The sequence below is a fragment of the Pungitius pungitius genome, chromosome 10, assembly GCF_949316345.1.
Source record: "Pungitius pungitius chromosome 10, fPunPun2.1, whole genome shotgun sequence".
NCBI lineage: Eukaryota > Metazoa > Chordata > Actinopteri > Perciformes > Gasterosteidae > Pungitius > Pungitius pungitius.
In genome coordinates this window covers 18,451,637-18,477,378 of record NC_084909.1, presented here as the reverse complement: position 1 = coordinate 18,477,378, position 25,742 = coordinate 18,451,637, and the positions used below count along the sequence as shown (strand labels likewise).

Here is a 25,742-nt window from a genome sequence, read left to right as displayed (position 1 = left end):
TTTGTTAGATTTTGAATTATTTTAATTATTATTATTTTAAATATATTTTTTCATCTAGTATTTATGTATTGCCTATTTATATTAACCACTATATTTAACCACTTTTAAAACAGTAAACAGCAAGAAGAGTATTAACATCTTTGATGTGATGAGTTTGTGGACCAATACAATGTTTATATTGTGGTTTTACTTTTATTGGGCCAGGCAAATTTTTCAATTTCTCTATACTTTATATTTTTCTGTTTTGTAAGTGTCAATCGTGGTCTACTCAGTACAATATTATGTTCTTTAGTCCGTATCTCAATTAACGTTAATACCACCAACTATATTGCTATAATTAGTGTTTTTTACCATAGAAATATACCAGAGACATCCCCTTTAGATCATTTTAATGTCTTTGTCACATATGTCCAGGGACCACAGATACATCTTGACTAACGTATTAGTGTGCATGGTCGCTGTTTATTAAACCAGTTATGCCAATGTTGTCTGCCCCTAATATAATTTTATTATTTTTTCATTTTGTGTGGCTATTCGTTTCATGAAGGAACTTGGCCATAGTCGGAGAGGCCACTCCCCATCCTGTTCATTACACTGAGAAGGTACTCTCATATCACATTTATTTTAAAATAAAACAATAAGCACTACATATATAAAAGTCTAGTACAATACATTAAATAAAACAGAGAATTTTGATTACTCTGTTTGGATTGATTCATTTATTTATTACCATACATTTAAAGTCTACATATCCATATGTTTCCTCAATAATAGCAGTAGAAACAAAACAAAACGTTCTTTATATACAGTGCAAAAAATTCAAATTCATATTACCTATATCTGAATCTCGAAGTGGAAACATAGTAAACTAGACTAAGGCAGATGAGGCAAAGTGATCCATTTTAAAGTTGTGTAGGATTTGGGGGATTTATTGGAGCAAATACAAAATACTATTCTTAACTTTTGTTAGTGTGTCATTTCTACATAACCAAAGGGCACCATGTTGTCCACCGAGTTGGACGTTATCTGAAATGTCAGATGCCTCACGGCAGAGCGATGAATGGCTGCATGAATGCATCACTCTCAATGTTCACAAGTCTTAAACAGGTTTTGGGTTCATCAATTGCTTTGGTTTTCCATCCATTTGTGTCATATGTCTTATAGGCAAGTTGTGCAGATGACCTCAGGTGCAGCAGTTGTGTCTTCGGCTGATTTCCAACCCTCCTTTGGGGGAAGGGTGGAGGCCCATGGCCACCTGAACCTGGAGGCCAGTTAAGAAGAGCCCTGCTATTCATTCATTGTCAACGTTTTGCTTCATACTGTTAAATTGCACATATCCTGTCCGAGGATTCTTCACAACACAATATTATTAAGAAAAACCTTTATGTGCCAACCGTAGATGACGATTGAAAAATAAATATAATATTATACATATATATCGTAATTTAATTACAAAGATCTACTATCACATTTGTGTACTCTTTGCTGGGCTAAGTGACCACGTCACCGCTCTATTGTGCAGACTGACCGCTGTGGGACCGCCACCTGCTGGATGGTGTCAGGCAGCGGCTGCCTGAAGGTCTCCGGCAGGAAGACGCAGATCACAACGCTGAGCAACGACAGGGCGCCCACAACGATCCACGGGAGGAACTGATTGAAAACAGCTGGAGACCAGAAACAGACCAGTGAGTTCATAATACAGTGCTTCAGTCACATCCTTACCAAACCTGAAGAAATCATATGTTTAATGAGTAGTTTGGTTGAACTTGCCCTTTCAAATCCATAACTGAATGCGACATGATGCCACCTCATAGCTCATAACTCCTATGAATGGATTACTGAGAGTCTGCAGGTTGGGGGCCGCAGCTTCAGTTTGAAGCTACTGCTCATGTTTATTGCCCTTTTATAAACCACAGCCCATCGTCTCTTAATCTTAATTCGTCCACTGCGATTGGTATTAGAGGTACCACTACAACAACAAAAAAAGAAATCGTATATGCGGTGGGCTCCACAGTGTGATGTGTGTATTGACAGGTCTCACCCAGCTGCAGCAGGTATGGGGACACAGAGGATCCCACTCTGGAGAACATGGCACAGGTAGACATGGCCGTGGTCCTGATGACTGTGGGAGACAGCTCACTGGTGTACGTGTATAACACCCCGGTGCCGGCCAGAAGGCCAAATTTACCCACAAGCACCAGGATCAGGGTGAGAACCGGCTGACCTGTAGGGAGGCGGAGGACTGTAAGTCATGGTTTTGAATACAAAGAGGTTGAAAGGGGGGCCTGGTCTTGTTTTGAAGACTTTCCAAACCCACCAAGAAGTAGTTAAAAATGCTGTTTTGATCTACTCTACGTAAGAGGCTCCCAAGCTTACTACATAATATACAGAAGGAACACAGCGCTGGGTCAAGTCAAAGAGCAAAAGCTCACTATATTATTTTGTTGATTACAAGTTGTGTTAGAAAAATGTACTAATTACAGTGTGGTATGTGATACACAGTTTCAGTCTGTTAGCATTCCATCACCTACGTAGCCTTCAAGTTCACATTGAAAGGTTCCACTGGATCTCTGGTGGAGCTACATGGAGCTGTTTTTCATTGGGTGGGAACACATAAGGGTCCACATTTCTAATGCAATCCATCTGTTTTTGCGTTTTTCAAAATCCATGCCAATGTAAAGTCATTTAACATACCTGTTTCACTGTGGATAACGACATAGAATTCAATATTAAGACCACATACATGGGGGGGGGGTTGAGAGGTGGATGGACAGAAGACACACTGGCCTTTCGACCACGAGGCCGTTGTTTTTTACTTCAGTATCGTCACCACAACATTTGTTTTGTCGTGTCATCTCGTCCCCTCAAAAATGTTAATGCGCTAATTGACTTCACAAAAATACACAATTCGTGTAGCAGTACACAAAACCGACCGAGTGCATTTTGTGACCACAAATTCATGTCCCCTAGAAAAAAATGTTGATTTCGATGTAAATCAAGTGAGAGGTAGTCATTTTCTGATGATCTTCTCTAAACTCTTCTTTTTGCAACCCGGTGAGGCCCCCGGGGGCCATTACAAAGAACATACATTGGAGGCATTTTTGGATTGGCTTCACTTTTCAGAGGCCAATGCCACCTGGTCCTGCCTCGTCCTCATTCTCAGTCACAATGACGGCAGCAGAAAAATAACTGTATTTAGCTGTAAAGGCATTTACAACTACTAGGACCTAGTAAAGCGTCCCCACGTGCCGCTCGGCCTCACTCACTGTTCAGAGTGAGCTGGATGAGCAGCAGCGCCAGCGCCCCCAGGAGGACGAAGCACACGTACGACTGGCGGCGAGGGAGACGGCGCGCCGCCAGCCAGCAGGCCGCGAACGCAGGGAGCTCAACCGCCGTCAACAGGGAGTAGTTCAGGAAGGGGTTCCCATAGAGGCTGGACATGTTGAATGACAAGCCAAAGTAACACACATTGTTGGAAAACCTGCAAACGACAAGAGAACAAGACTGAATCGCAGTAAAGGTTGTGCAAAGGAACAACTAGAAGACGTTGTTGTGGATGGAAATATAAAGGAACTCTAGGTGTGGGTTCCTGTGATGGAAAGGGGCCTCAGCTCACCATATGAACCAAAGAATAAGTGTTATGTGTCGAATGTTTGGTGTTCTCAGCAGGTCCAGGAAGGTGGCCGACTCTGCCTTCTCACTCGTTGGTTTTTCAACCTGTGAAGAGACGGAGAAGAATGCAGTTCAACGTCCACCGCCACTCATCACGCGAAGAACAAGGCTGAGCTTACTTTGGCTGTGAAAAAGATGACATGCGGCGCCTCCACCCGGTTCTGCAGAGCCGCCGACCTCAGGAGGAGTTCTGCTTCCTGAACACGGCCACGAGACACCAACCAGCGCGGCGACTCTGGAATCAGCCTTGTGGGGCAGACGATGTTTTGTTGAGAAATGGGGAAAGGAATGTTGACCAAACTAGTTCATCCATCAGTGTGCAATGCAGAGCGCCGAGGTCACAAGGGATCTGAGAGGCACGGCTTTTCACACAGTTCTTTTGTCCGCCATGGAACGTGGCCTAAAGAAGTCTTCACATCCAAGTACAAAATCTGATTGCCAGAGTGAGCCATCAGCCAACCAAGCCGGACAAATTCACGAAACGAACCCTGCCACCCATGTCCTCCTAGCATCCATGTCATGGAAAACCGACCAGTTGAATATTATGGCACGCAGATTGATCTTCATAGTGCATTGAAGTCATCTCACCACCAGAGGGGGACACATGCCAAGCCTGGCACGGCCATCGCCAGAGACAAGTGTCTCCAGTTCCTGAGCAGGTAGGAAGTGACAGGCAGCATCAATTCACCAAACACGTAAGCCCAAGGCAAGCAAAGGCTGGAGAAGATAACTCTGGTTGGACCCATCAAGATCTCTGAGCCTGTGAATGAAGCATTCAAAAAAAAAAAAATTGAAAGAATACGGAGGGTTTAAAATGCTTCCTCGTGTGTGTCGGATTGAGATCAACCAAAGGCAGCATGAAAAGGAAGAGGCCGTACCCAGTACAAACACAACTATGTAGCAGGTGAGCTGACCCAGGCCCAGCATGAAGAAGAGCACGACGAAGACGGGCCAGGAGGAAGCGAAGGCCAACGCGCTGCTGAAGATGCTGAGGCCGACGATGGCCCCAAACAGCACGGGCTTCCTGCCAAACCTGAAGTACGGCATACGACAGAGTGCCATGAGCCACAACTGCAGCTTACAGTATATCTTATGTTTCTTTTGTATTGTTGCAAGATGCCATGGTCATTAAGGTCCAACAATCTTTTGACCGACAATCATACGCACACTATGTGGTAGATTTAATCTTTACATTTCACTCGTTCAGTCACAGCTTGCTCCGCTCATAGCTGACCAGACATACTCTGTCACAAACAAAAACGTGACTTGGTAGAAAAGTACCGGTCAGAGATCTGTCCAGACACAAAGCATCCCAGCAATCCTCCCAGGAAGTAGAAAACAGAGGTGAGCGGCTGTTTCCACTGGTCGCTGCACACCAGGTTGAACTGAAACACAAGGCACACGTGGAAATACCGGCATAACAAACATAAAGTGGAAGAATACACGGACAGAAATACTGGAATATAATACTAAAAGGGGACTGATGGTACTGAGCAGTGGATGGATGAAGGTTGTGGGCGACCAATGGAAACAGTAAGTCATCTGTGGTACTCGCAGTAGTAAGTAGCAGCAGTAGCTCAGTACCTCACTGACTACTGTAGACTGGTAGTGCTCGGTGCTGTAGGTCCACCCATCTCTACAGCCCTCCTGTGTCAGGCTGGAGAGGAGGACCTGCGGACTTGACAGGTTGTGAGTCAGGTCCAGGCCGAGGGTGGTTCCCGATGCCGACAGGTTCTGCACCTGGTCCAGCTCGTACCGGCTACAGCTGCTTCTCTCCGGCCGCCCGGCCACCTGCTGAACAACGACATCCACATTTTCCCGACTTGTGCTGCGACAACGGAGAGAAGAGCGAAGCCAAACACACCGCATCAAATGTGAATAGACCGGTTCTGACCTGCGCGAGGCCCACAGCCAGGATCAAAGATCTCTAGTGAATTATTAGCTCATTCAAAGTATTCGAAAACCTCAGCTTGACCTATTTCCCACCCTTGTTAGTTTGTATGATAAACTAGAAACCTGTTGCAAGCGAGTGGGATCCAATCTAACACTTTTTTAAAGTGTTGTCAATTTAACACTGTTATAGAGTTAATTTTAACTCCTATATAGTTGAGATTAAAAAATACTCTAGCGTTAGTTTGACACCAGTGGGTAGTGAGTTATATTGACTCTGTGAGACTCTAAGCTGGTGTTTATATTGTCCCAATCTTGTCAGTGTTAAATCAACACTCAACGTGTTAACAATTCGGAATAAGTATCAAAATAAATCTGCTCAGTGTTGAATACAACGTCATTTAGCTGATGCTTTTATCAAAAGCAACTTAGGTTGCATTTTTTACACATGGGGTTTACATTTTAGCCCAGGGAGCAGTTCATGGTTAGGTGTATTGCTCAGGGAGACTTTGCATTGGAACATGGGTAAACCAGGGTTCGAACCAACAACCCTGTGGTTCCTGATGCACCCTCAACCAATCCATGCGCCACATTACATGGAGTTAAGCCAAGAAGTGTGACACTGTGCACTTACATTTCAATCCTATCAAAGAGTTAATTTAACTCTACTAAGTGTTGCAAATTAATCTGATGTTGACACTGGATGATGACTCCAGCTCTTTGGTACAATTGACAAAGAGTTGAATCAACTTTTTGCAGTGTGATTTCAACTCTGCACTTCAACACTTTTTCCCAACACCAGAAAATTAACTCTAAGGATTTTGCTGTGTAGAATACGCAGTAGAGCCCAGGAGATTTAGTGGAGCGCTTTTGGGAGGAAACAGGCCCAGTTCTGACCTGTACTGGGATGCTGGCCTGGATCCAGTCGTGGCTCAGGTTGCTGTGGTGGGGGATGGAGCAGTGGTGGGGGGGCGCAGCCAGCAGGAAGATGACGCACAGCAGGTTGTATCCGCTTGGGATGATGGCGAGGCCGAGCAGGTAGAATACTCTCTTCTGAAACGGGCCCCAAGTCCCCAAAAACGACAGGGACTCCTCGTAGTCCTGCATTTCACCGGGCGCTGCTTATACTGGATTCTGTTTGCCTTCTTCTTCTTTTTTACTGAGAGCGTGCAGCCAATGGTTTAATCCATTAAAAGATACTATAACAACCCGAAGCAAGGGGCAATCCGGTTGCCTAAAAATGCACTACAAATAGTTTGAAACTAAAAATACATCTAGAATAACAATTAGAAATGTCACCTTAGAAGGTGCAACAACTCCCACTCGGCGAAACACCAACAGCTAAAACAAATTCAATTCTCCTAATATAACAAAAATAATAAATTCATTTCACTCTCTAAATAGAAATACTGTTAATACACCTGTTGCAGCAGTTGTCAACTTCTCCATGAGACTTCACACCTTCTTTATCCCAGACAAGAGAAAAAAACTCCACCTTTCCTCCTCCTCAGAACACAACTACTCATTCAACTTCTGGGAAATGTCCACACTTTGTGTTGGAAATGGACAAACGAGAGAGAGACAGAGAGGGGGGGAGAGAGAGAGAGAGAGAGAGAGAGAGAGAGAGAGAGAGCAGGGCAGTGAGCAACGTTGTGTCTCTGTTACACCGTTACTGTGAAGTTTGTTGGGACCAAATGACAAAACAAAACGTCAAAAAAACAAAGCTCCCAAGTGGTTTAATGTGATTAAATAAAACTACATGTTTTTTTATTGTGTTTTGCAAAAGGTTGAAATAGGGAATAAAGGTCAATATTCTCCATTATTCAATATCGGTGTGTATTGGTCAATGCATTGATGGGTTATTTCTCTAAGCATGTTATACTATTCCAGTCACAATGAGTTGTGATCACAACCTGGAGTAGAGGGTTACAGTGGTGTGTCTGATTTGAAGTGCTTTCCTGCATTGAATGGGTCAAATCTGCAGTAGTCGTTGTTCATACAACTTGGTGATCATGTGACTCCTTTCCTATTCTCTAAACGTTGTGTCTCTTGTGTCGCACTTGAAAACAAATAACAATCACTGACATATTCTTGGATTTATCCTTTCCAGCGGCACACAATTGTGTTATTGTCATGATTTCCAAAAATATAATAGGAGCGAGGTGAACGACCTTGAGGCGGGTCTTCAAGTCCTTGTCAACTTTTAACTGGCGCCGATCATTGATTTGCACTGGGCAGCTCAGTAAATGATACAGCCAGTGTTTCCAGTTCAATCCAGTCACGTCTCCCCATGTCTTCCCCTGCTCGTCCGATGACCACAGTAATACCAGTTTGTTCAGGTCAACCAAGACTCAGTGACTTTTGCTGGTTAAAACTGGCCCATTCAAATCATTTCTCAGAAGTTGCTGCTTGAATAACCACTAAATGAGATCATGACTAAAGCCAACAACACTGACTTTGTTACAAATTATCCTTGAACGTTCTTATCACAAACACAGTCTGCAGTTTGGGAATTACAAGAAGAAACTCTCTGTTTTGTCCATCCGAGGCTCAATGTGACACACTGCAGTTCAGTGAAAGAATTGACTGTATCTTCCTAATCAGGAGGAAAGGGTCAGAATCTAGTTTTCCAATAAATTTCACTCGCGAGTCAACATGAGACTTTACGTCGATCTGGTGGATATGAGATGACACTTCTTCTAATAACGTCGGAAAGTTTTTGATCAAAAACTATTCACCGTTGTGTCTCAATTATTCAACTCCTTCATGACTCCTTCAGTGTAATCTGTTCATAGTAAACACATGGGAAATAAACCTAATGAGCAATGGGGGTTGATTCATTTTGATTACAACTTTAAGTAAATAGTGTGTACACAATAGCAATATTTAATACTTGTTATATTTGAGGCATTAAAGGTGCAGTGTGAAGGATTTGCGGACGTCTTGTGGTGAGGTTTTAGTTTGCAACTAACTGACATGACTACAATATTCCATTCATACGAACACATCATCAAGTTAATTCAAATCAGCAAATAGCTTTATTTTTTTTTAAAGAATACAGGACTAATGTCTGTTTAGCATTTTTAAAGAAAACAAATAAAACAGAACAGTATGGTGAGGAGATTACATAAGCTTAACAAGTTTGCATTGCATATTTGTATTTAAATAATAAAAACAGCTCTGAGAATAAATACTGTACATAAGAAGTGGAAAGAGGTTCTCTGGAGCAGGAGGTGTCCCACGTTTTTGCATCGATGAGTAGGATGAAAGATGCCGATCTGAGCTTAATACAATTCTATAATTTATAAAAGGCTTAAAGGTGAAAATGGGTTGAATTTAATGTATGAATTCCCGTTTCATTGTGGGGGGGAAATAGATAAACAAAAAGTCTGCAAAGTCTGAACTGTATTGATATGATTATTTTTAAAGTAGGTCAAATGTGTCAAAAGAAAACTGGGTGTTCAGTTTTGAAAGATTTACTTACCACTCCAGCAAAAAACCTTCCAACTAAACCATGTTACAGGTGTGTTAAAACAAGTGAGTCCTGTCTGTAGCAGTCAGGGCCGCGTTCTCTTTTAACACACCCTCTGCGGTTAATCATCAGAATACACACACACACACACACACACACACACGGCTTTCCCATGACTTTTGGGGATATTTCATTGACTTGCATTCATTTCCCGTTCACTTAACTTAACCAAAACTGCTACCTAAACCTTAAACTCAACCTATATACCTAAACCTAAAGCAGACTTTGAACAAGTCTTTGTTTAAGTCTAATATATAGATTTTGTCACCAACAATGGGCCTGTGTCCCTACAAGACCACACGCTCTCTCACACACACACACACACACACACACACACACACACACACACACACAGACATTCAAACGTTGTCGGTTTTTCAGCAAAAGTATTTTGACAGTTTAAACAAAAATTAAGATTTTATATCATGTCAACGAGGAAACAAATCAAACGTTGCACACCTATTTGTTTCAGTCCAATATTTCATCCCCATTATTGCATCATTATGACATCATCGGACAGAGGAGGAGGTTTAGTTGAGTTCATTTGATTTTTAACTTTGTCTCCTTTTCATAGTTTGGATAATGATGAGATTCATGAGCAAAATAAACTGCATAAATAAACCAAAACAGACAAACACACATATTGTCCTTTAACCTGTTTGTTCTCTATTGGAAGACTCAGTTTCTTCAAGTTCTTCAGGAGGGGACAGGAAGACAGACAGGAAAACATCAACCATTTGAAACCATAGAAAGTAATCGCCCCTCAATCACCGTTTTAGGATTGTATCATTCACAACTTTTTGAGCCAGTTTCTTGTCTAGTGTGTTTATATTGTATCAATATAAATGGTCGCTAGGTGTTCCTCCTGTTCATATCGACTGCATAGATACCATAGCATAACTTCTCCTTTAACGTCTTCTCCCACCAATTCCATTGAAACCCTTTCAACCCTCATCAATTTTCTCATTCGCTTTTGAATTTTCTGAATCGCAGGCACAGAAAAAAATGACCAGCCAATCAGAGTAGAGCCTTCAAACTGCAGTGGACCCCCCACCCCCCCCAAAAAAGTCCTGTTGCATCTTAACAAGGAGGAGTTTTTACACCTCGTCAGGTTTTCAATGGTTTCTCCTGGTTGTGGGAAGCTGCTTTACGACCTTTAAACAACCACCTGGTCATTTTAAAATGAATGAATGGTGTGTGTCCAGAGGGGAGCACTAGAGGAAAGGTAATGAGACCAAATGTCTCTGGACCAACGTGCTCGATGGACGGAAACATCACTGCGTTGTTTGAAAGTGGTGACAAAGCTTTCGGGTTAATATTTACAACATTACACACTGTAAAGTAACTCCTCATTATATTATCTTATTTTTCTTCAGGGGGAGTGAATTAAGAAAAGCGGTTCTTGGTTGTGGATGGATGGAAAATGGTCCAGTAATGTGTTAAACGTCCTAAGAAGTTCCCCAAGTTCAGACAGAAGAGCAGGAGGAGGAGGACTGGAGCCCAGACGGACCCGAAGCTCATCAGGACCAAAAAGGCTCTCTCACTGTAAAACCAGGAAGCAGCCGGTCCAGACAGAACAGCAGAGGGCGGAAGGTAGAGGCAGGAGTGTGCACGTGGGTGATAAGGAGGAGGTGTACGTGCGCACTTCATTTCAAACTCTGGTTGACATGCAGTAAAGTTGAGCTGTGCGGAGGCAGAAAACAACAATCCTTATCCGGCTTTCTTTCAATGTTTATCGTTTAGTGGTTTGGGGGAATGGAAAGAGGATTTTTGTCTGGATTTTTAGTCGACAGTTCCTTTTCCTTTAGTTCATTTGTAGGAGCTGTTGAGGACACCTGGCGTCCCGGGTGACTCCCCCCCGGACCGATTTGCCTTCGGCCCTGGTGTGATGTCGTCACAAGATGCTCAAAGGTGGTTTCTCCTTTTCGACCTCCCAGTTTAGTTGAACATCAGTGCCGGGCCGACAGTGGCCAGTGTCACCGACCCCCTCCTGGACCCCCTGCAGTTCGCCTACAGAGCCAACAGGTCTGTAGACGATGCGGTCAACATGGCCCTCCACTTCATCCTCCAGCATCTGGACTCCCCAGGAACCTACGCCAGGATCCTGTTTGTGGACTTCAGCTCTGCCTTCAACACCATCATCGTGTCTCTGCTGCAGGACAAACTCTCTCAGCTGCACGTGCCCGACTCCACCTGCAAGTGGATCACTGACTTCCTGTCCGACAGGAAGCAGCACGTGAAGCTGGGGAAACACGTCTCTGGCTCTCGGTCCATCAGCACCGAGGCTGCGTTCTTTCCCCTCTGCTCTTCTCCCTGTGCACCAACAGCTGCACCTCCAGTCACCAGTCCGTCAAGCTCCTGAAGTTTGCGGATGACACCACCCTCATTGGACTGATCTCTGGTGGGGACGAGTCCGCCTACAGGTGGGAGTCTGACCACCTGGTGACGTGGTGCAGCCAGAACAACCTGGAGCTCAACGCCCTGAAGACAGTGGAGATGGTTGTGGACTTCAGGAAGTACGCAGCCCCACCTTCCCCCCTCACCTTGTGTGACTCCCCCAGCACCACTGTGGACTCCTTCCGTTTCCTGGGCTCCATCATCACCCAGGACCTCAAGTGGGAGCTGAACATCAGCTCCATCACCAAGAAGGCTCAGCAGAGGATGTTCTTCCTGAGGCAGCTGAAGAAATTCAACCTGCCTCAGACGATGATGGTGCACTTCTACACGGCCATCATGGAGTCCATCCTCTGCACCTCCATCACCGTGTGGTACGCTGCAGCCACTGCCAAGGACAAGGGCAGGCTGCAGCGTGTCATCCGCTCTGCAGAGAAGGTGATTGGCTGCAATCTGCCGTCTCCCCAGGACTTGTTTGCTTCCAGGACCTTGAAGCGGGCCAGAAAGATTGTAGCCGACCCCTCCCACCCCGGACAGAACCTGTTTGTGCCCCTTCCATCCGGCAGGAGGCTGAGGTCCATCAGGACTAAGACGTCCCGCCACACTAACAGTTTCTTCCCTTCGGCAGTCGGGCTCACCAACAGAGCCCGGGCCCCCCTGACTGACTCTCACCGTCTACATGTACATACACTTTGTCACTTTCTGTTAGCTGGTGCACTTTATCTTTATTTTTATTTTTAATTTGATCTTTATTGCTTAACTTACTAACCCATAGCATATGTTTTATTATGTTATCTTATTCCTGCACTACGTTGTCTGTTGTCCATAATCGTACTGTCTCGTACTGTACATCCGCAGTACTCTGTGTTCACGGTTAGCTCATTAAAGCGTCTGTGGTCAGAGGAGCTTTGTTGAGGGCTCGACCCGAACAGACCTGAAACAAGTCCACTCTTCCTCGTCTTTGTCTTCTTCTTTGCGTCTGGTATTTTTATCCAAGAGCTGGTTTTGGGGATTGTTAAGATATCCCTTAGATTCTTCTAGTACATTCTGGTTCATCACAAAAACTAATTATGTTGTTTGATCTCAATCTACAAACATATAGAGAGTAATTTGTCAAACACGATGAGGTACTTTGGGTTTCTTGTTAGTTAACATCAAAGAAAGATGTATCCATGAACGATGTGAGGGGAACTTCCAGCCACTGCTCTGTTGTGGTTTGGGTGAAATCACTGTGTGGGATGAGATGCAACATTTCACATCCGAGAAGGAGATTTGGAGAGGGGAAACTTCTGTTCCCTCAAAACTTCTTTTGAAGTTCCAGCCAGGGGAGGAGGTTGCAGGTCGTAATCCCTGCAGACTTGATTGCAGGGCGGATGTCTCTCCAACAGTGACGTCAGGTTCGACTCCCCATCGCAGACCCCGGCATCAGTACGGCGTGAAGACGATCGATCCTTGGCTCGCTCGGATCGGTCCAGGAGCCGGACGCATGAAGGCGGCGGTGAAGAGGGACGACGAGGTTGGATGGAGAGAGATGGTTGAGGGGAGCGGGGAGGAGGTACGAGTGAGGAGGGGGGAGGATGAGAGAGGGGCGGGAGTTAGGGAGGAGGGCGGAGGAGCAAAGGGACTAGAGAGGAAGGACGGAGAGAGAGAGGGCTTGACCAACTCCTGCAAGGGGCAAGGAGTGAAAACCAATGGGAGGGGAAAAGGAGAGGAGACGGAGGGAGGAGAGAAGAGGAGAGGAAACAGTCGAGGATACAAGTGATAAGGAAAGCAGAGCGAACAATGGGAGCGAAGATAGGGAAAGATTCCCGGGAGAGTCAACAAGGAGAGGAGTGGATTGGCAACAAGTATATAGGAAAGAAGGAGAGGAGATAAGGAGAGTAAAGGAAACCAGGAGAAGAGATAAAGGGAGGATAAGAAACCAGGAGAGTAGAGCAGAGGCGGCCAGAAAAGGATAGGAGATAAAGAGAGGAGAGGAAACAAGGAAAGTAGAGAGAAAAGATCAGAAAGGGTCAATAAGGAAAGCAGAGAAAAGGAAACAAGGCGATGAGAGGAAAGGACAAACATGTGAGACAAGGTTAAAGTAGAAAGGGAAAAGGAAATATTACCAGGGGATGGGGGATGACACCAAGAGAGCATCAATCAATTAAACCCAGAGCAAACAATAAAAACAAAAACATGTAAAATGATTTCTTGAAGTCCTCAAGTATTGATTGAACCGAGCATTTATCTATCTTATTAATACATGAATTAATTTAAACTTTAATTGAATTATTGTTCATGCAATCAAAGCCAATGTGACTTTGATTTAAACAGAGTAAAAGAGAAAGAGAGAGAGAGAGAGAGAGAGGGACCCTTACAGTGAGGCAGCTGCGCTGCTGTTTGTTGTAAGGACTGTATTTGGGTTTGCTGGGTTTTCCTGCCACTCTGTCTTTGTGCCTCCTGCTGGAGATGTGCTGCAACAACAACAACAACAACAAACATTAATATCCTTCTGGCCGTTATTGTGTAATTGTTATTTCACATTGGTCAACTATAGTTTTTTAACGATTCTCTTATTCTCTTACTATGTATCAGTGTGACCTTTTGATTAGTGTTCAAAGTGTTTGAATGTGTCCACGATGTTGGTCGTCTCAAACATTTCACAATGGCAGCTACAAAAAAGAAGTAGTAGTGTAGTACGCTGCCTTATTCATGCTAACAATTCCACAATGGCCTGTATCCCCATTGATTTCCCTTATGGTAGTGAGTGTCTGTCATAAAGGGAGATTGAAAACCCAGCCAATATTTCATAAATAAGCCTTTATTACAGAAGCATCGATACTTGCCAGAGGAAGAAAAGAGAAGATGTTAAAAATAACACCAGGACACAAATATAGAATTGTAGGCGATGCACTTAACAAAAACATTTTATGGGGAAAGGTATTTATTTGGACCTCCCAATGTCTAAACCATGGTTACGCCATTGGTGTAAAGTACCTTTAAAACCACCTTATCATACTGCTGGTGCCCGCTGTGGTTCTACCTGTTTGAGTTGGATCTCGGAGTTGACGTGGACATCACAGATCTGGCAATGGAAGGTTTTGTTCTGCAGGCCGGAGCCTTTCAGTGGAGTCCCGCTGACGCTCTTCAGCTTGGCTCCGGCTCGAGGGAAGGCCTTGATTGGCCCGGCGCCACTCCGAGCCTCCAGCATCGTCTTGTGCTTTGAACCTGCAGAAAAAACACCCGCAATCAAACTTTGAAAGAAGAAAAGAGGGTGACAATCCCAAACTAAAGAAATTTTACCATCAGTTCCAAGATCCACACTTTGCAGTGTACTACGCTACACTTGAGACTTGAAACTTGCAGTAAAACTCATCACCAACGAGGTAACACAAGAGGTGAAAGCTCTTTTGGTTGATGCATTCAAGGATGCTACAAAAGACAAACAGAAAGCCTATTGGGCCAATAAATCATGGCAGATAACGACGGAAGCATGTGACCTAAACGTCATTCAAGCTCCTGCTGCATAAACATAGACAGTGTCATATCAGATGTCGTTCTCACTCCTCCTCACCTGCATTGTGAGCCTCCAGCTGAGACAGAGAGTTGACAGCGACTTTGCACAGAGAGCAGTACAACAGCTTCTTTGCTTTCTCCTCCTCCGATTCCACTGCAGCATCTTTGCAGGAGGCGTGGGAAGGGGGAGAACGTGCCGACGAAGAGGAGGTGACGGGAGCTGAAGGAGGGTGGGTTTGAGAGGCTTTGGAAGAAGAGGGAGAGGAGGAAGAGGTGGAGAGGAGGCCCGTGGCAGACAGAGCGGTAGGGGGACTGGAGGGAGGAGGCTCGCTCCCTGGTCTGCTCGAGGAGGGGGAGGCGGAGGAGGGAGGCGAGGAGGAGCAGGGGAGGAGGAAGGGTTTGAGAGGAAAGGAGTCAGTAAAGCAAGATGAGAGATCTGGAGGGAGGAAAAAGAGGAAGACGTGATCAAACACCTTGTGCCATATTTAAACCATAACCAAAATGAAGACGGTTCAGGTCAGTGTTGTTAACATCAACCTGTGAGCTGATTGGTGCTGCTGTTAGACGAGACAGGAGGGGCGGGACAAACAGGACTTGTGATGCTCCCGTTGGTCCCTCCAGTGATTGACAGCTTTGCCTTGGTCTTTTTCTCCTGAGACTTGAGTTTCTTGGCGTGACGACTGCCTCTGTAATGGGCCTCTGCCTGAGACTGAAGCAAGAGACAAACAAGAGACAGGACAGTAATACATTTGTGTTTATCAATGTTTCTGCCATCTACAGAAGTGCTGATATCCCTTCTGGTCCGGACACGCTTCCCCTAGCTGCAGGGAATCGGCACAACACAATGATTCAGGCATTTGATTCAGGATGATTTATATCTTTTTTTAAATATTGATGCAACAATTGATGCAGCAGAAAGAGATACATCATCTTACCCACAACTCAAACCAACACCACAGTGCATGATGCATGATGCATGATGCTAGCAGCTGCTAATTCATAGCGTTGGGCAGAGATGAGGAGCGGGCAACAGAGATCTCGTCGCCTTCCACACCCCCCCAATTAATTATTTTCAAATGTCTCAGTGTTTGTGCAGTTCCCTTAAAGTTCCCCTTTGCCCTTCAAAATGAATCCTTGTCCAATTTTAAACAATATGTTCACGAACAATTGCAGAGTGGCAGAGTGAGTACACTGAAACAAACCTCCAGGTTAACAGTGTCCTCCTGTGACTGGGAAAGCTGTATGATTCAGCTTTTATTCAACTGAGAAAAACACTGCTGCCCTTTTACTCCTCTCCTTGTCTCCTCTCTTCTCCTCATCAGTGATTCCTGTTTTAATGTGCACCCGTGCTAAATTTAAAAGTTTGACTAGTGTGTCACCAATGATTCGGATTGCACCTCTACAGGAAGGAAAAAAAAAGATTCTTACAAGTGTAGACAAAAAGGTTTTAATTGTTAATCACCTTTAAGGACCTGTCCAACATTAACTTCAGGAAGTATGTTGATATTAAATAGAACACTCTCTGTGAGACTGGAGAAAATAGGAGTCTCTTAAATGTGCTTTAGACATTCAGATCCCAGCATGACCCGAAGATGTACAAATGCAGACATGACAGGAATATTATGATAATAACATCCAGTCATTACTGAACTGACTCAGATTTGAACTTGAACTTGAAAGGTTGAACTTACATAGCAACTCATTCATCAACTTACATCAGAGTTAAACCTCAGCTGGCAGACGTTGCAGGAGATGACCTGTTTCTTCTTGGGTACCAAACTAACGCCAAACGTGTGGTTGATGACGGCCTTTTGCACCGGGTCCATCTGCAGGGTTTACACACAGAAAGGTTAGAGGTCACCAGCCTGCTTGGCTGAACAGTGATGCCAGAATGACGCTGACAGTGACAGGTCTCTTTATCACAATCAGCGTGTATCGCCTTCAGCTGCAGCACCCTGTCACTGTTACTGTCCCTCTCACACACACACACACACTCACCCTGTACTCCTATCTCTGTGAGGACCATCCTTGACTGATGCATTCTCCAGCACCTTGTCCTAGACGACCCTACTAATTGCCTAACCGTTACAGTTAACCTGACCTAAGCCTAATTCTAACCTCCACCTTAAAACCAAGTCTGAAACAGTTTTTTGCCAACTTTCCAAAAGTGTCTTTACTCTCAATGCCTTTACTCAGATTGGTCTTCAAAAAGTATCATGCACAGGATCACACACACAGTCATACCGTGTTGAAGTTTGGAAAAATACCAACTGGTGACGACGTCTCGACGGGGAACGGCAGGTATGGTTTCATCATCACCGAGGGACCAGGGGAGCCAACCAGCCCGGGCAAAGCCCCGCCCACTGCACCGCACCCCCCCCCTGCAGACAGACAGAGAGAGACTGAATTATGTGGTCTCCAAACACACTTTTTGATATATGTTGATTAACGTAAATGTATCCCTCCTGGCAAAGAAGCACAAATGATGGAAATCCAACTCCCACTAGTGTTTATGTAATTTCCACCTGACCTGACAGTAACAACATGAAGTACATATGGAGCTCAGTCCATGTGCTTAATAACCACAGGGCCTTCATCTCCACTTCGAAAGGGCACACGGCAGCTAAGAACATCACAAAACACATTTCAAACAAAGAGCCGCACATGTGATGTTTTTAACATGCATACATGGGTGCGGCTGTGTCTGACGTGTGAATCCAAGTTTAAAATTAGGAGGTGTTACATAAATAATATACATATGCACAAATACATCAGCTGTGATGAAGCAAAATTGTGTTTTCCTCTATCTTTGTATTTTTATAGTCACAGCTTGCAGATGCCCCGCAGTGAATTCTTTCATAACAACATAGTGTGGGAGGGGACACTGAGAGCAACTAAATTGCTCCCGACAGAGGAGGAGAAGGAGGAAGAGGAAGAGGAGGAGGAGGAGAAGTTAGGGGTTTTATCCATCTGTCCAAGTTTAGTTAGTTAAACCCATTCTATCCCAGTTTAAACCTATTTTTTTGTATTCATGCAAAATCAAGTCACCTCATTCTATGTGTCCCCCCCCCCATCTAGATGCCTTTTAACCCTCCCTCACTCGCTCTGAACCGCACCGTGAGCTATTTTTTATTTATTATAAACAATGCTGAGTGAACTGCTACCAACCGTGACCCAATCCAAATGCCTTATAACTGGGGTTCAGGTATCAAGGAATCAGGAATCAGGAAATGTTTATTGCCATTATACTGTATGTTATACATGACATACAAGGATCAGTATAGAAAAAGATCAAAGCATTTTATAACAGCTTTCACACAGACGTCATCTCTCCGCCCTCTATCTCTACTCCATTTGCCGTGTGAAAAGTGAAAAAGGAAAAATGTATCACAGTTATTTACCTAATTTAAAGTTCAATTTGAGGTCAGTGCATGGAGGGGTTGGGTGGACCAGAGTCACTGCGAGTACAACAGCACCACAAGCAAAAAGCCAATAAGAGCCATTTCTTGATGGAATCTGCTTAAAGGACGCTCTGGTGACCAAAAAAACCACTCAATTTAATGCAGTTTACTCTGTCGAAGGTCGCACTGTAGCAACAAATACTGGAGAGCACTCTTCAAGCTGAGAGAAAAAAGTCCCACATCATTTTTACATGATACTTTATTCAGTAAAAAGAAGAAGAAGTGTGCAGTTTGCATCTGTATTTAAGTTTGGGATCAGGACTGGGATACTCATGATGACTCAAATAAGGATTGTGGATAAAAAAAATTGATCAGAACATTCCTTCCTTACTTACAAACCATCCTAGCACACTGTGTGTGAAACAAAGGGTACCCTTACCGATACATTCCTTATAGTGCACTATGAATGCAATATAATCTACATTGACACGTGTTGAGTTCTAACCGTTAAACGTTGATCTGATTAAACCGGATTGAGGTGTTTGGTTAGACCGGGCCGGGCCGGGCCGGGTCAGCTGCGGGTGTGTTTTCCGCCTGACATTACGATCTCTTTGGATTAGCGGCGTGCTGCGGTGCTGCTGTGTGAGCTCATCCTCATGTAGCTCAGGCGTGAGTCAATGTCTGCGTTTAACACACAGACAGCTCATTAAGTTACAGTTAAGTCAGGAGAGCTGACACAACACGGGGCTTCAATCCAGTGCATGCAGCCTGACATCAAGACATCACTGTCACCAGGCCCACTATCAGAAGAGGGATTATTAATGGCTGTACAGGAAATACAAATCAGTGTCTATGTTAAAATGGTGTGATGCGAACAGCTGTAGAAGGAAATTGCTGACACGCTTTTGCATTTTTTTCTGGGTTGTTTAATGCTGAGAGGCAGACAGGGAAGGAAAAGGCGATCTCATGTCACAAAGGTTCTCGACTAGTACTTTTTCAATGTTCCAAGCATGAATTTACTGCACTACCGACCAATGAGGGCACTGTCAGAAGGGGGTTGGCTACGTGACCTTCCTTTAGGGAATTTGGGGAAAGCCACTGATTTGGAGAATGTCTGAAAAGATTCTCAATAACTAATCCGTACAAATAATGTGTCAATCAAGTATATTGCTCTCATCCTGGAAGAGGAGGTCATCAGGAGACATATTTTCATTCTTATTAACTTGTGGAAACTTCCTCCACGTCAAGCGTGGCCTCGGAGGACAGAGAAACCCCTGCGACCTCCTGAGAGACCTCTGGAGCCACGATCAGTAGACATTAAAAGAGATTAGAAGACCCGAAGGACTAAACACGATCAGACCGAACCCCATAAAGGAGCTCTGAATCCAATCGGAAGACCGCCTGAAACACGGAGGAGAACTTTGTGATCAAAGAGGTGAGGTGGGAGGTGGTTACCAAAGAGAACTTCCTCAAGTGGCATCAAAAGTAATGCAAGGACCATTTGAACCACCTTAAGAAACCTTAGACGGACACTTCAGGACATTCTAACTCAAATAACCCAAGAATCAACTGAATCCACTGAAACCACCTCAGGAGCCCATCAAGGACCATCGGACTCTAAGGCTTAGAGTCTCCTGAAGGACCATTTGAACCTCCTAAAGGACCTTGAGAATCTTCTCAGGTAGAGTGTAAACCTCCTCGTGGGCCCCCAGAACATCATGAAGTAAGAATTGAAAAAATATTTTTTCCATCGACACCGTACTTAATAATTAAGGTGGACATGCTTTCCTGTGTGATCAGAGTGAATCGGAGATATGTTTTGGTATGTGTGTGCGCGTGTGTGTGTGATTAATGTTGTGGTGACAGCGTCGTTTTTAATTCTGTCCTCCTGTCCTCTGAGATCTTGTTACAACACACCGGCACACACACACACACATCTACACCCGCATACACACACACACACAGTTACTAGTTGCTGATCTAAGAAGCTGCTATAAATACCGTCACACATTTGCTTCTGCATTCTCATGGAGACAGTTGAAACCAGCATCGAATACGAGCCAAAAACCAAGTAACGACGAGGCAGTTTTCCATCGGGCAAAACTAGACACCGCATGTAAACCAACAAACACTCTAGAGAGGATATAACTGGAAGCCATTTTTAAACCGTTCATTCTAGCTAAAAAATCCAATCAAATACAAGGAATCTTTGTGTTGTGGTGCATGATCCCCATAAACCTAGTAAGAGAAAAGTCAGGATTCTAGATGATTTCTTTCCATAAAGGGTTTAGCTTGGTCGCTAAACAGACAATTAGCTCACAGGATTTATTGTTCAACTGTCACCAACTGTCCAGTCTCTCTTTAGTGGAGCAGTTTAATACGCCCACAGAGGAGGTCGGAGCGCCTTCACACCAGTACTCATCCTCACTAGTGCAGCATTAACATGTGCAGAGCTTGCCAAATAGCCACAGCGAATTGTCTACTTTTTTTTGCACCATTTGAAAAGCAGCTCTTAAGGGATCGTAGTGTTTGCTGCCGTCAGCAGCCGCTGGGAATTGAATGGCCTATGAATTCATGGTTAAACCACTTTCTGATTCTTAGAGTCCACTTTCCTGCTGGTCAGTTCAGTTTTATCTGCTGCAGTAAGATTTATGATTGTGGCCGTTGTCAGAGTTGTCGCTGGCATTCACCCCCCCCCCCCCCCCCCCCCCCACACACACACACACACACAGTAGCATACGATGGAGACGTAGGGAGGAGAATCGTACTTGGCTGGCTGTGTTGTCGGCTGCAGACCGAGGCTACTGTAACCAATCTGACCTGCGGCTCTCTGTGACCCAATGGCTGCAGTTGCACAGAAGTGTGTCTGATATTTAATGACTCACATACCCGTGCTAGATAATGAATCCAAATGGGACAAAAGTCACATTTATTTGCGGGAACTGACACAGAGAACATCTCTGGTGTTTAACCAAGTGGAAAACTGATTTGCATCCCTTGAGGGTTTGTGGGGAGGTGCACTGATGAGCCAAAATGCAAAATCTTGATTCTCAAACTTCATAAACAAACAACATGGCCACTTCCTCCTCCTCAAGGATGCCCTTTGTTTAGAGAATAATTTACCACACTCTCATTATCATGTGTGCTTGTGTTCATCTCCTGGTTTGCATTTGCACAAACGTAAGAAGAAAGGAATAAGATGCAAAAATAAACGGCCGCTTCCACTACTTTATGGACCAAGACGCCTTTGGGGCATTTAGACTGAAACCGTCGCAGACCAAAAGATGAACTACGCCTGCCTTCGATGAAAGGATGCACCACAGCTTCCATGTTGTGAACGCTCCACAGACGGCCGGATCCACTGGGAGGGGGAACAGCACAGCGTCTGTCACCATGAGCTGCACGCTGGTTTGAGAACAGTTACGCTCTGAATATATTAAAGCGGATAACAGTGTATTTCTGAATGACAGGGGTTCTGATACCCTGCAGCAGCCACGGGCCCGTTAATCAACATGGCCCTTTCACTGTTGTACGGACATCAGCTTTAAACACGCAGGACGGATTCACTTTAAATCCATGAGAAGATACAGTAGTAAGCCGGGTTGACAGGGCGGACCTTTGATTGAACCTTTGTTGAACCATCCAGTTTGATATAAGTCGCTCAAATAAAGAGGAATGGATGTGAAAATAGGAGTCCATACAACAAATACTGCTCTTAAATATATTGCCCCCAGGCTAAAAATCTAATACAGTGGACTGATATTTGGAAAGCCAACTAGGTGTAATACTACAAAAGGAGTACTCATTATGCAGTGGAATTCTTTATCAGTGTTATATTATGCATTTCTTTATTACATTGTTATCCATGGTGCAAACATTTTAGGCAGTATTCTAATGTTGTAGCAGCTTGAGGAGGAGCAAATATTTACATTTTTTATACGTTATGATATTAAATCTATTCTTGTGTATCTTGAAACTAGTATTTTGCATGATGAATATTTGCAGTGAGGTAAAAAATATCTGTTGGTCTATTATCAGAATGATCACTCATTACTAGTTCCTAGTTACTTATTGCTAGTTACTAGACCAATTAAAGACTGGTCATATTTAATTTAATAAATGCACATATATATTATTTTTATATAAATGTATTGTATGTATATACATAAAAAAGTCATGCTTCTGATAATGAAAAATACAAAAATATACAAATATACTAAATAATATCAAAGAATTACCAAAATATACAAATCCACTGCCATAAGAATGAAATGAATGAAGTTATACACAAATATAATAACCAAAGATAATCAATTTGAACGAAGCAGGGTCAAAACCTGAATACCAAATCAAAATAAAACCTGTTCAGAGTAAATTTGAAGCACATGTTAGAGGATTCCTCATCAACATCCGTACGGGAATCATCAGATGTAAGGTAATGAAGACGAGTTGTGCGACGTGGAGTCTCCTGTGATACCGGGGCTGAGGTGCCATTATTACAGATTCATTATATCATCATCCAACTGAGCATCTGGTGCTGTTAATCAGACTGTGAAGTGATGTGAGCGGCCGCAGTTAAAGGGAACCCGACAGCAGCGAGAGACATTTCTCACACAGACCGCAGGAAGTGATGAAGCCTGAGGAAGAGGAAGAGGAGTACGGCATTGAAGATGATGGTATTCTTTAAAAATAAAAAGTTCCTACCTGAACCGGCCGTATTGTTCTCTTTATCTCAATGCAAATTCACTTTTTAAATCCCCCCTCTGGCCTCGTGTCCTCCACTGTGCTCGGACCGAGGTGTGTTGTTAGTCTGTCCTCGTCTTTTTCCACAACCGCACAAGCCACGCACACACACAACTCAAAGGGTGTGTGTGTGTGTGTGAGAGAGAGAGTGTATCAGGTGACTGGACTAAGAGTGGCATGTGTCATCACTATCTGAACCCACAAACCCTGAGCGTCAGGTGTGTGCATGTGTGCGTGTGTGTGTGTGTGTGTGTGTGTGTGTGTGTGTGTGTGTGTTACTTCTTCTAAATCTTCTGCTGGCATTTCTTCCACAGAGAACAAACTGTCGCTGGTGACAAGAAAAAGAGACAGAGCATAAAAAAGAGGGAGGGAAAAAAAATAGGGAAACATAGAAAGTGTGTGTTTGTTGTTGAAGTTGTGTGTGTGTGTGTGTGTAAGAAATAGACATTGAGGCACACAAAAAGCAGTTTTAAAATAAGTGTGATATCAGATGTTCCAGTGGTTCAAGGGCTCCTGTAACTGAAGCCCTGCCCCTCGTCTGAGCATCCAACATATTTTTAAATGATTATTTATATGGACTTCTGTAAATGGTTAAAAATGCCAATAGAAGATATCTCTAAAATCAAAAATATTTACATTTGATCAACCACGACTGGAGAAAATGATTAATGTTTCTTGTTTCTGTGGTTTTGTTCTAAGGTGGGTTAGGGTTAGGGTTATTTGTCCCCATTTGTTCAATGTCCTTAAATACACTTCTTGTACGTTAGGGGTTAGGGTTTCTTAAAAAAGTAAATTGCTGAATCCAACAAAAAAAAGGGTTCAGGTTGTTTTTTCAGTTTAACTACATTTTGGTATACAAATACTATGTTAATTGGCCATCATTCCCAACAGTCTGTTTCCCCAGAGAGGTGAAGGTGAGTACAAGTGTATGGATTCATGGATCCAGTTTTGCCTCTGAGGTCTTTAAAATAATGGATGGGATCCCTGACTTGCAGCGGAAATCCCTGCAGCTGTAGATGAAGGCGGTAGGAATCCTGCGTATTAACACACCAGTGATCCTACTGGGAGGAGAACGTGTCCCACAACCTTCATCTGCATCTTCAAACATTCCTGATCCGCAGAGAGGGAGAGCGACACAGACTTAAAGTGCTCTTCAGCTGACGGCAGCATTAGACATCACACTGCATTATTATAATGAGAGAATCACACACATTAGCATAACAAGCCTCCGTGTGTGTGTGTGTGTTTAAGTAGGTCACGTTTGGATCCTTTCACATCCAAAATAATACACACACACACACACACACGCACGCACAGACCAACACAAAGACATGGACAAACACACGCATCAGACCAGTCCGGGACATGAAAGCAGACAGGACAGCTTCCGTCTGAAACTCAGTAGAAAGAAAAACGCAGAATCATCTGATCAGAACTAAAACATGCAAATAAGTCTTTCTTAGTCTGGAACATTTTTTTGAGTCAAAAGTCAAATCCATCGTCAGGATGGAAAATTCTTTGAATGGATTTGGGGTTAAATTAACACTTTAATCAGACCGACAAACACGGCAGACCCTCCGCTCTGTTCAAGCCAGAAATTCTAATGGCTACAAGGCCATTTATTGAAACTTGGCCAAGACTCAGAATGTAGCACAGGTGTCCCTAATTGTTACCATGGAAACGCTGGACATCTGGTGTACTTGATTGTACCTTTTCATTTTAGCAGCTTTAACAGAAAAACTAAAAATATTTAAAGAAAGCAGTGAGGGGTAAAGCTCACGCTTGTGTGTGCGTGTGTGTGTGTGTGATAGAGACTCACAGACCCACACAGTGTTGTGATGATTAGCAGCAGTGTGCAGCTAATCACAGAAACCTCGCTGTCTATTACGAGAGGAATGTCAGACAGGAAGTAGCCGCAGATCAGGCAGACCAATAAAACCCTAATTTTCTCCTGTAATCAAAGATAGTTTCTTCCAGAAATTGAACGGAAGCGTAAACATGATCGATACGGTTCATTCTGCTAACGGCACTCTTGTGTAACATCAGATTTTTGTATTTGTGCATGAATAGAATACGCCTCCATCTGCACTTCACTGAGGCGGAAAAGTTGGCACAGACGGAGACAAAACACTAGCTGTTGGAAACCAATTTTGTAAAAGAAATGTAGTTCTGCTCCAACACTTGGTTCCAGATCTCTCACACTGGTCCTCAGAGGATGAAGCCTATTCATTATGGGGTACTCTGATTTTTCATCCTTTGTAAAATATCTTAACAACAACTATTGGACAGATTAAATTAGCTTAACAAGCTGGTCTTATCCAGCATGCTTATCTTTTCCTACGAAAAGTGAGTCATTATTTGCATTCCATGAAACTACATTGCGTGTTATCCACGTAATCATGAACAACAAGTATAAAAAAAACAGAGAAAGCCCCGACATGGAGCCTGACAAACACGCTTCTTTCACCCAGTGGGCCGTGCTGGGTTTTCCACGTGAAACGGGATGCGTGCCTTGATTTATTTGACACACGTCTATCTCACTTCAGTAACGTTATCTTAAGCAGCCACAACCATTCGATGTGTTCCTGAACATAACTAGACCGAACTACTCT

At 43.8% G+C, this 25,742-nt stretch overlaps 2 protein-coding genes across 4 annotated transcripts in view; both read right to left on the bottom strand.

The window, feature by feature from the left end:
- Positions 1-323: 323 nt before the first annotated feature.
- LOC119228331 (organic cation/carnitine transporter 2-like) lies at positions 324-7,066 on the bottom strand. Its single transcript, XM_062565243.1, has 11 exons — positions 6,460-7,066; positions 5,257-5,466; positions 4,954-5,057; positions 4,551-4,705; positions 4,261-4,432; positions 3,792-3,918; positions 3,617-3,717; positions 3,267-3,481; positions 2,042-2,224; positions 1,529-1,664; positions 324-1,261 (listed from the first exon to the last, which is right to left on the bottom strand). Exons 1-11 carry the CDS (start codon positions 6,667-6,669, stop codon positions 1,159-1,161), a joined length of 1,716 nt encoding a protein of 571 aa, XP_062421227.1. The 5' UTR covers positions 6,670-7,066; the 3' UTR covers positions 324-1,158.
- Positions 7,067-8,577: 1,511 nt separating this feature from the next.
- The window catches only part of znf385b (zinc finger protein 385B), a 36,578-nt gene continuing 19,413 nt past the window's right edge, over positions 8,578-25,742 (bottom strand). For all 3 annotated transcript variants that reach the window (XM_037489425.2, XM_062565061.1, XM_037489428.2), the window contains 7 exons: positions 17,231-17,367; positions 16,702-16,812; positions 15,524-15,695; positions 15,045-15,422; positions 14,514-14,698; positions 13,849-13,944; positions 8,578-13,153 (listed from right to left, as the gene is read on the bottom strand). In XM_037489425.2, the coding sequence (XP_037345322.2) occupies positions 12,914-13,153; positions 13,849-13,944; positions 14,514-14,698; positions 15,045-15,422; positions 15,524-15,695; positions 16,702-16,812; positions 17,231-17,367 (1,319 nt within the window). In that variant the 3' untranslated portion in view covers positions 8,578-12,913. The remainder of the gene's footprint in view (positions 13,154-13,848; positions 13,945-14,513; positions 14,699-15,044; positions 15,423-15,523; positions 15,696-16,701; positions 16,813-17,230; positions 17,368-25,742) is intronic.

Coding starts and splice junctions, on each gene's coding strand:
- LOC119228331 (XM_062565243.1), bottom strand. CDS start 6,669: ATGCAGGACTACGAGGAGTCCCTGTCGTTTTTGGGGACTTGGGGCCCG. Junction 3,718..3,791: donor TCATCTTTTTCACAGCCAAA/GTAAGCTCAGCC, acceptor GTCTCTTCACAG/GTTGAAAAACCAACGAGTGA. Junction 3,482..3,616: donor CTTATTCTTTGGTTCATATG/GTGAGCTGAGGC, acceptor TGTCGTTTGCAG/GTTTTCCAACAATGTGTGTT.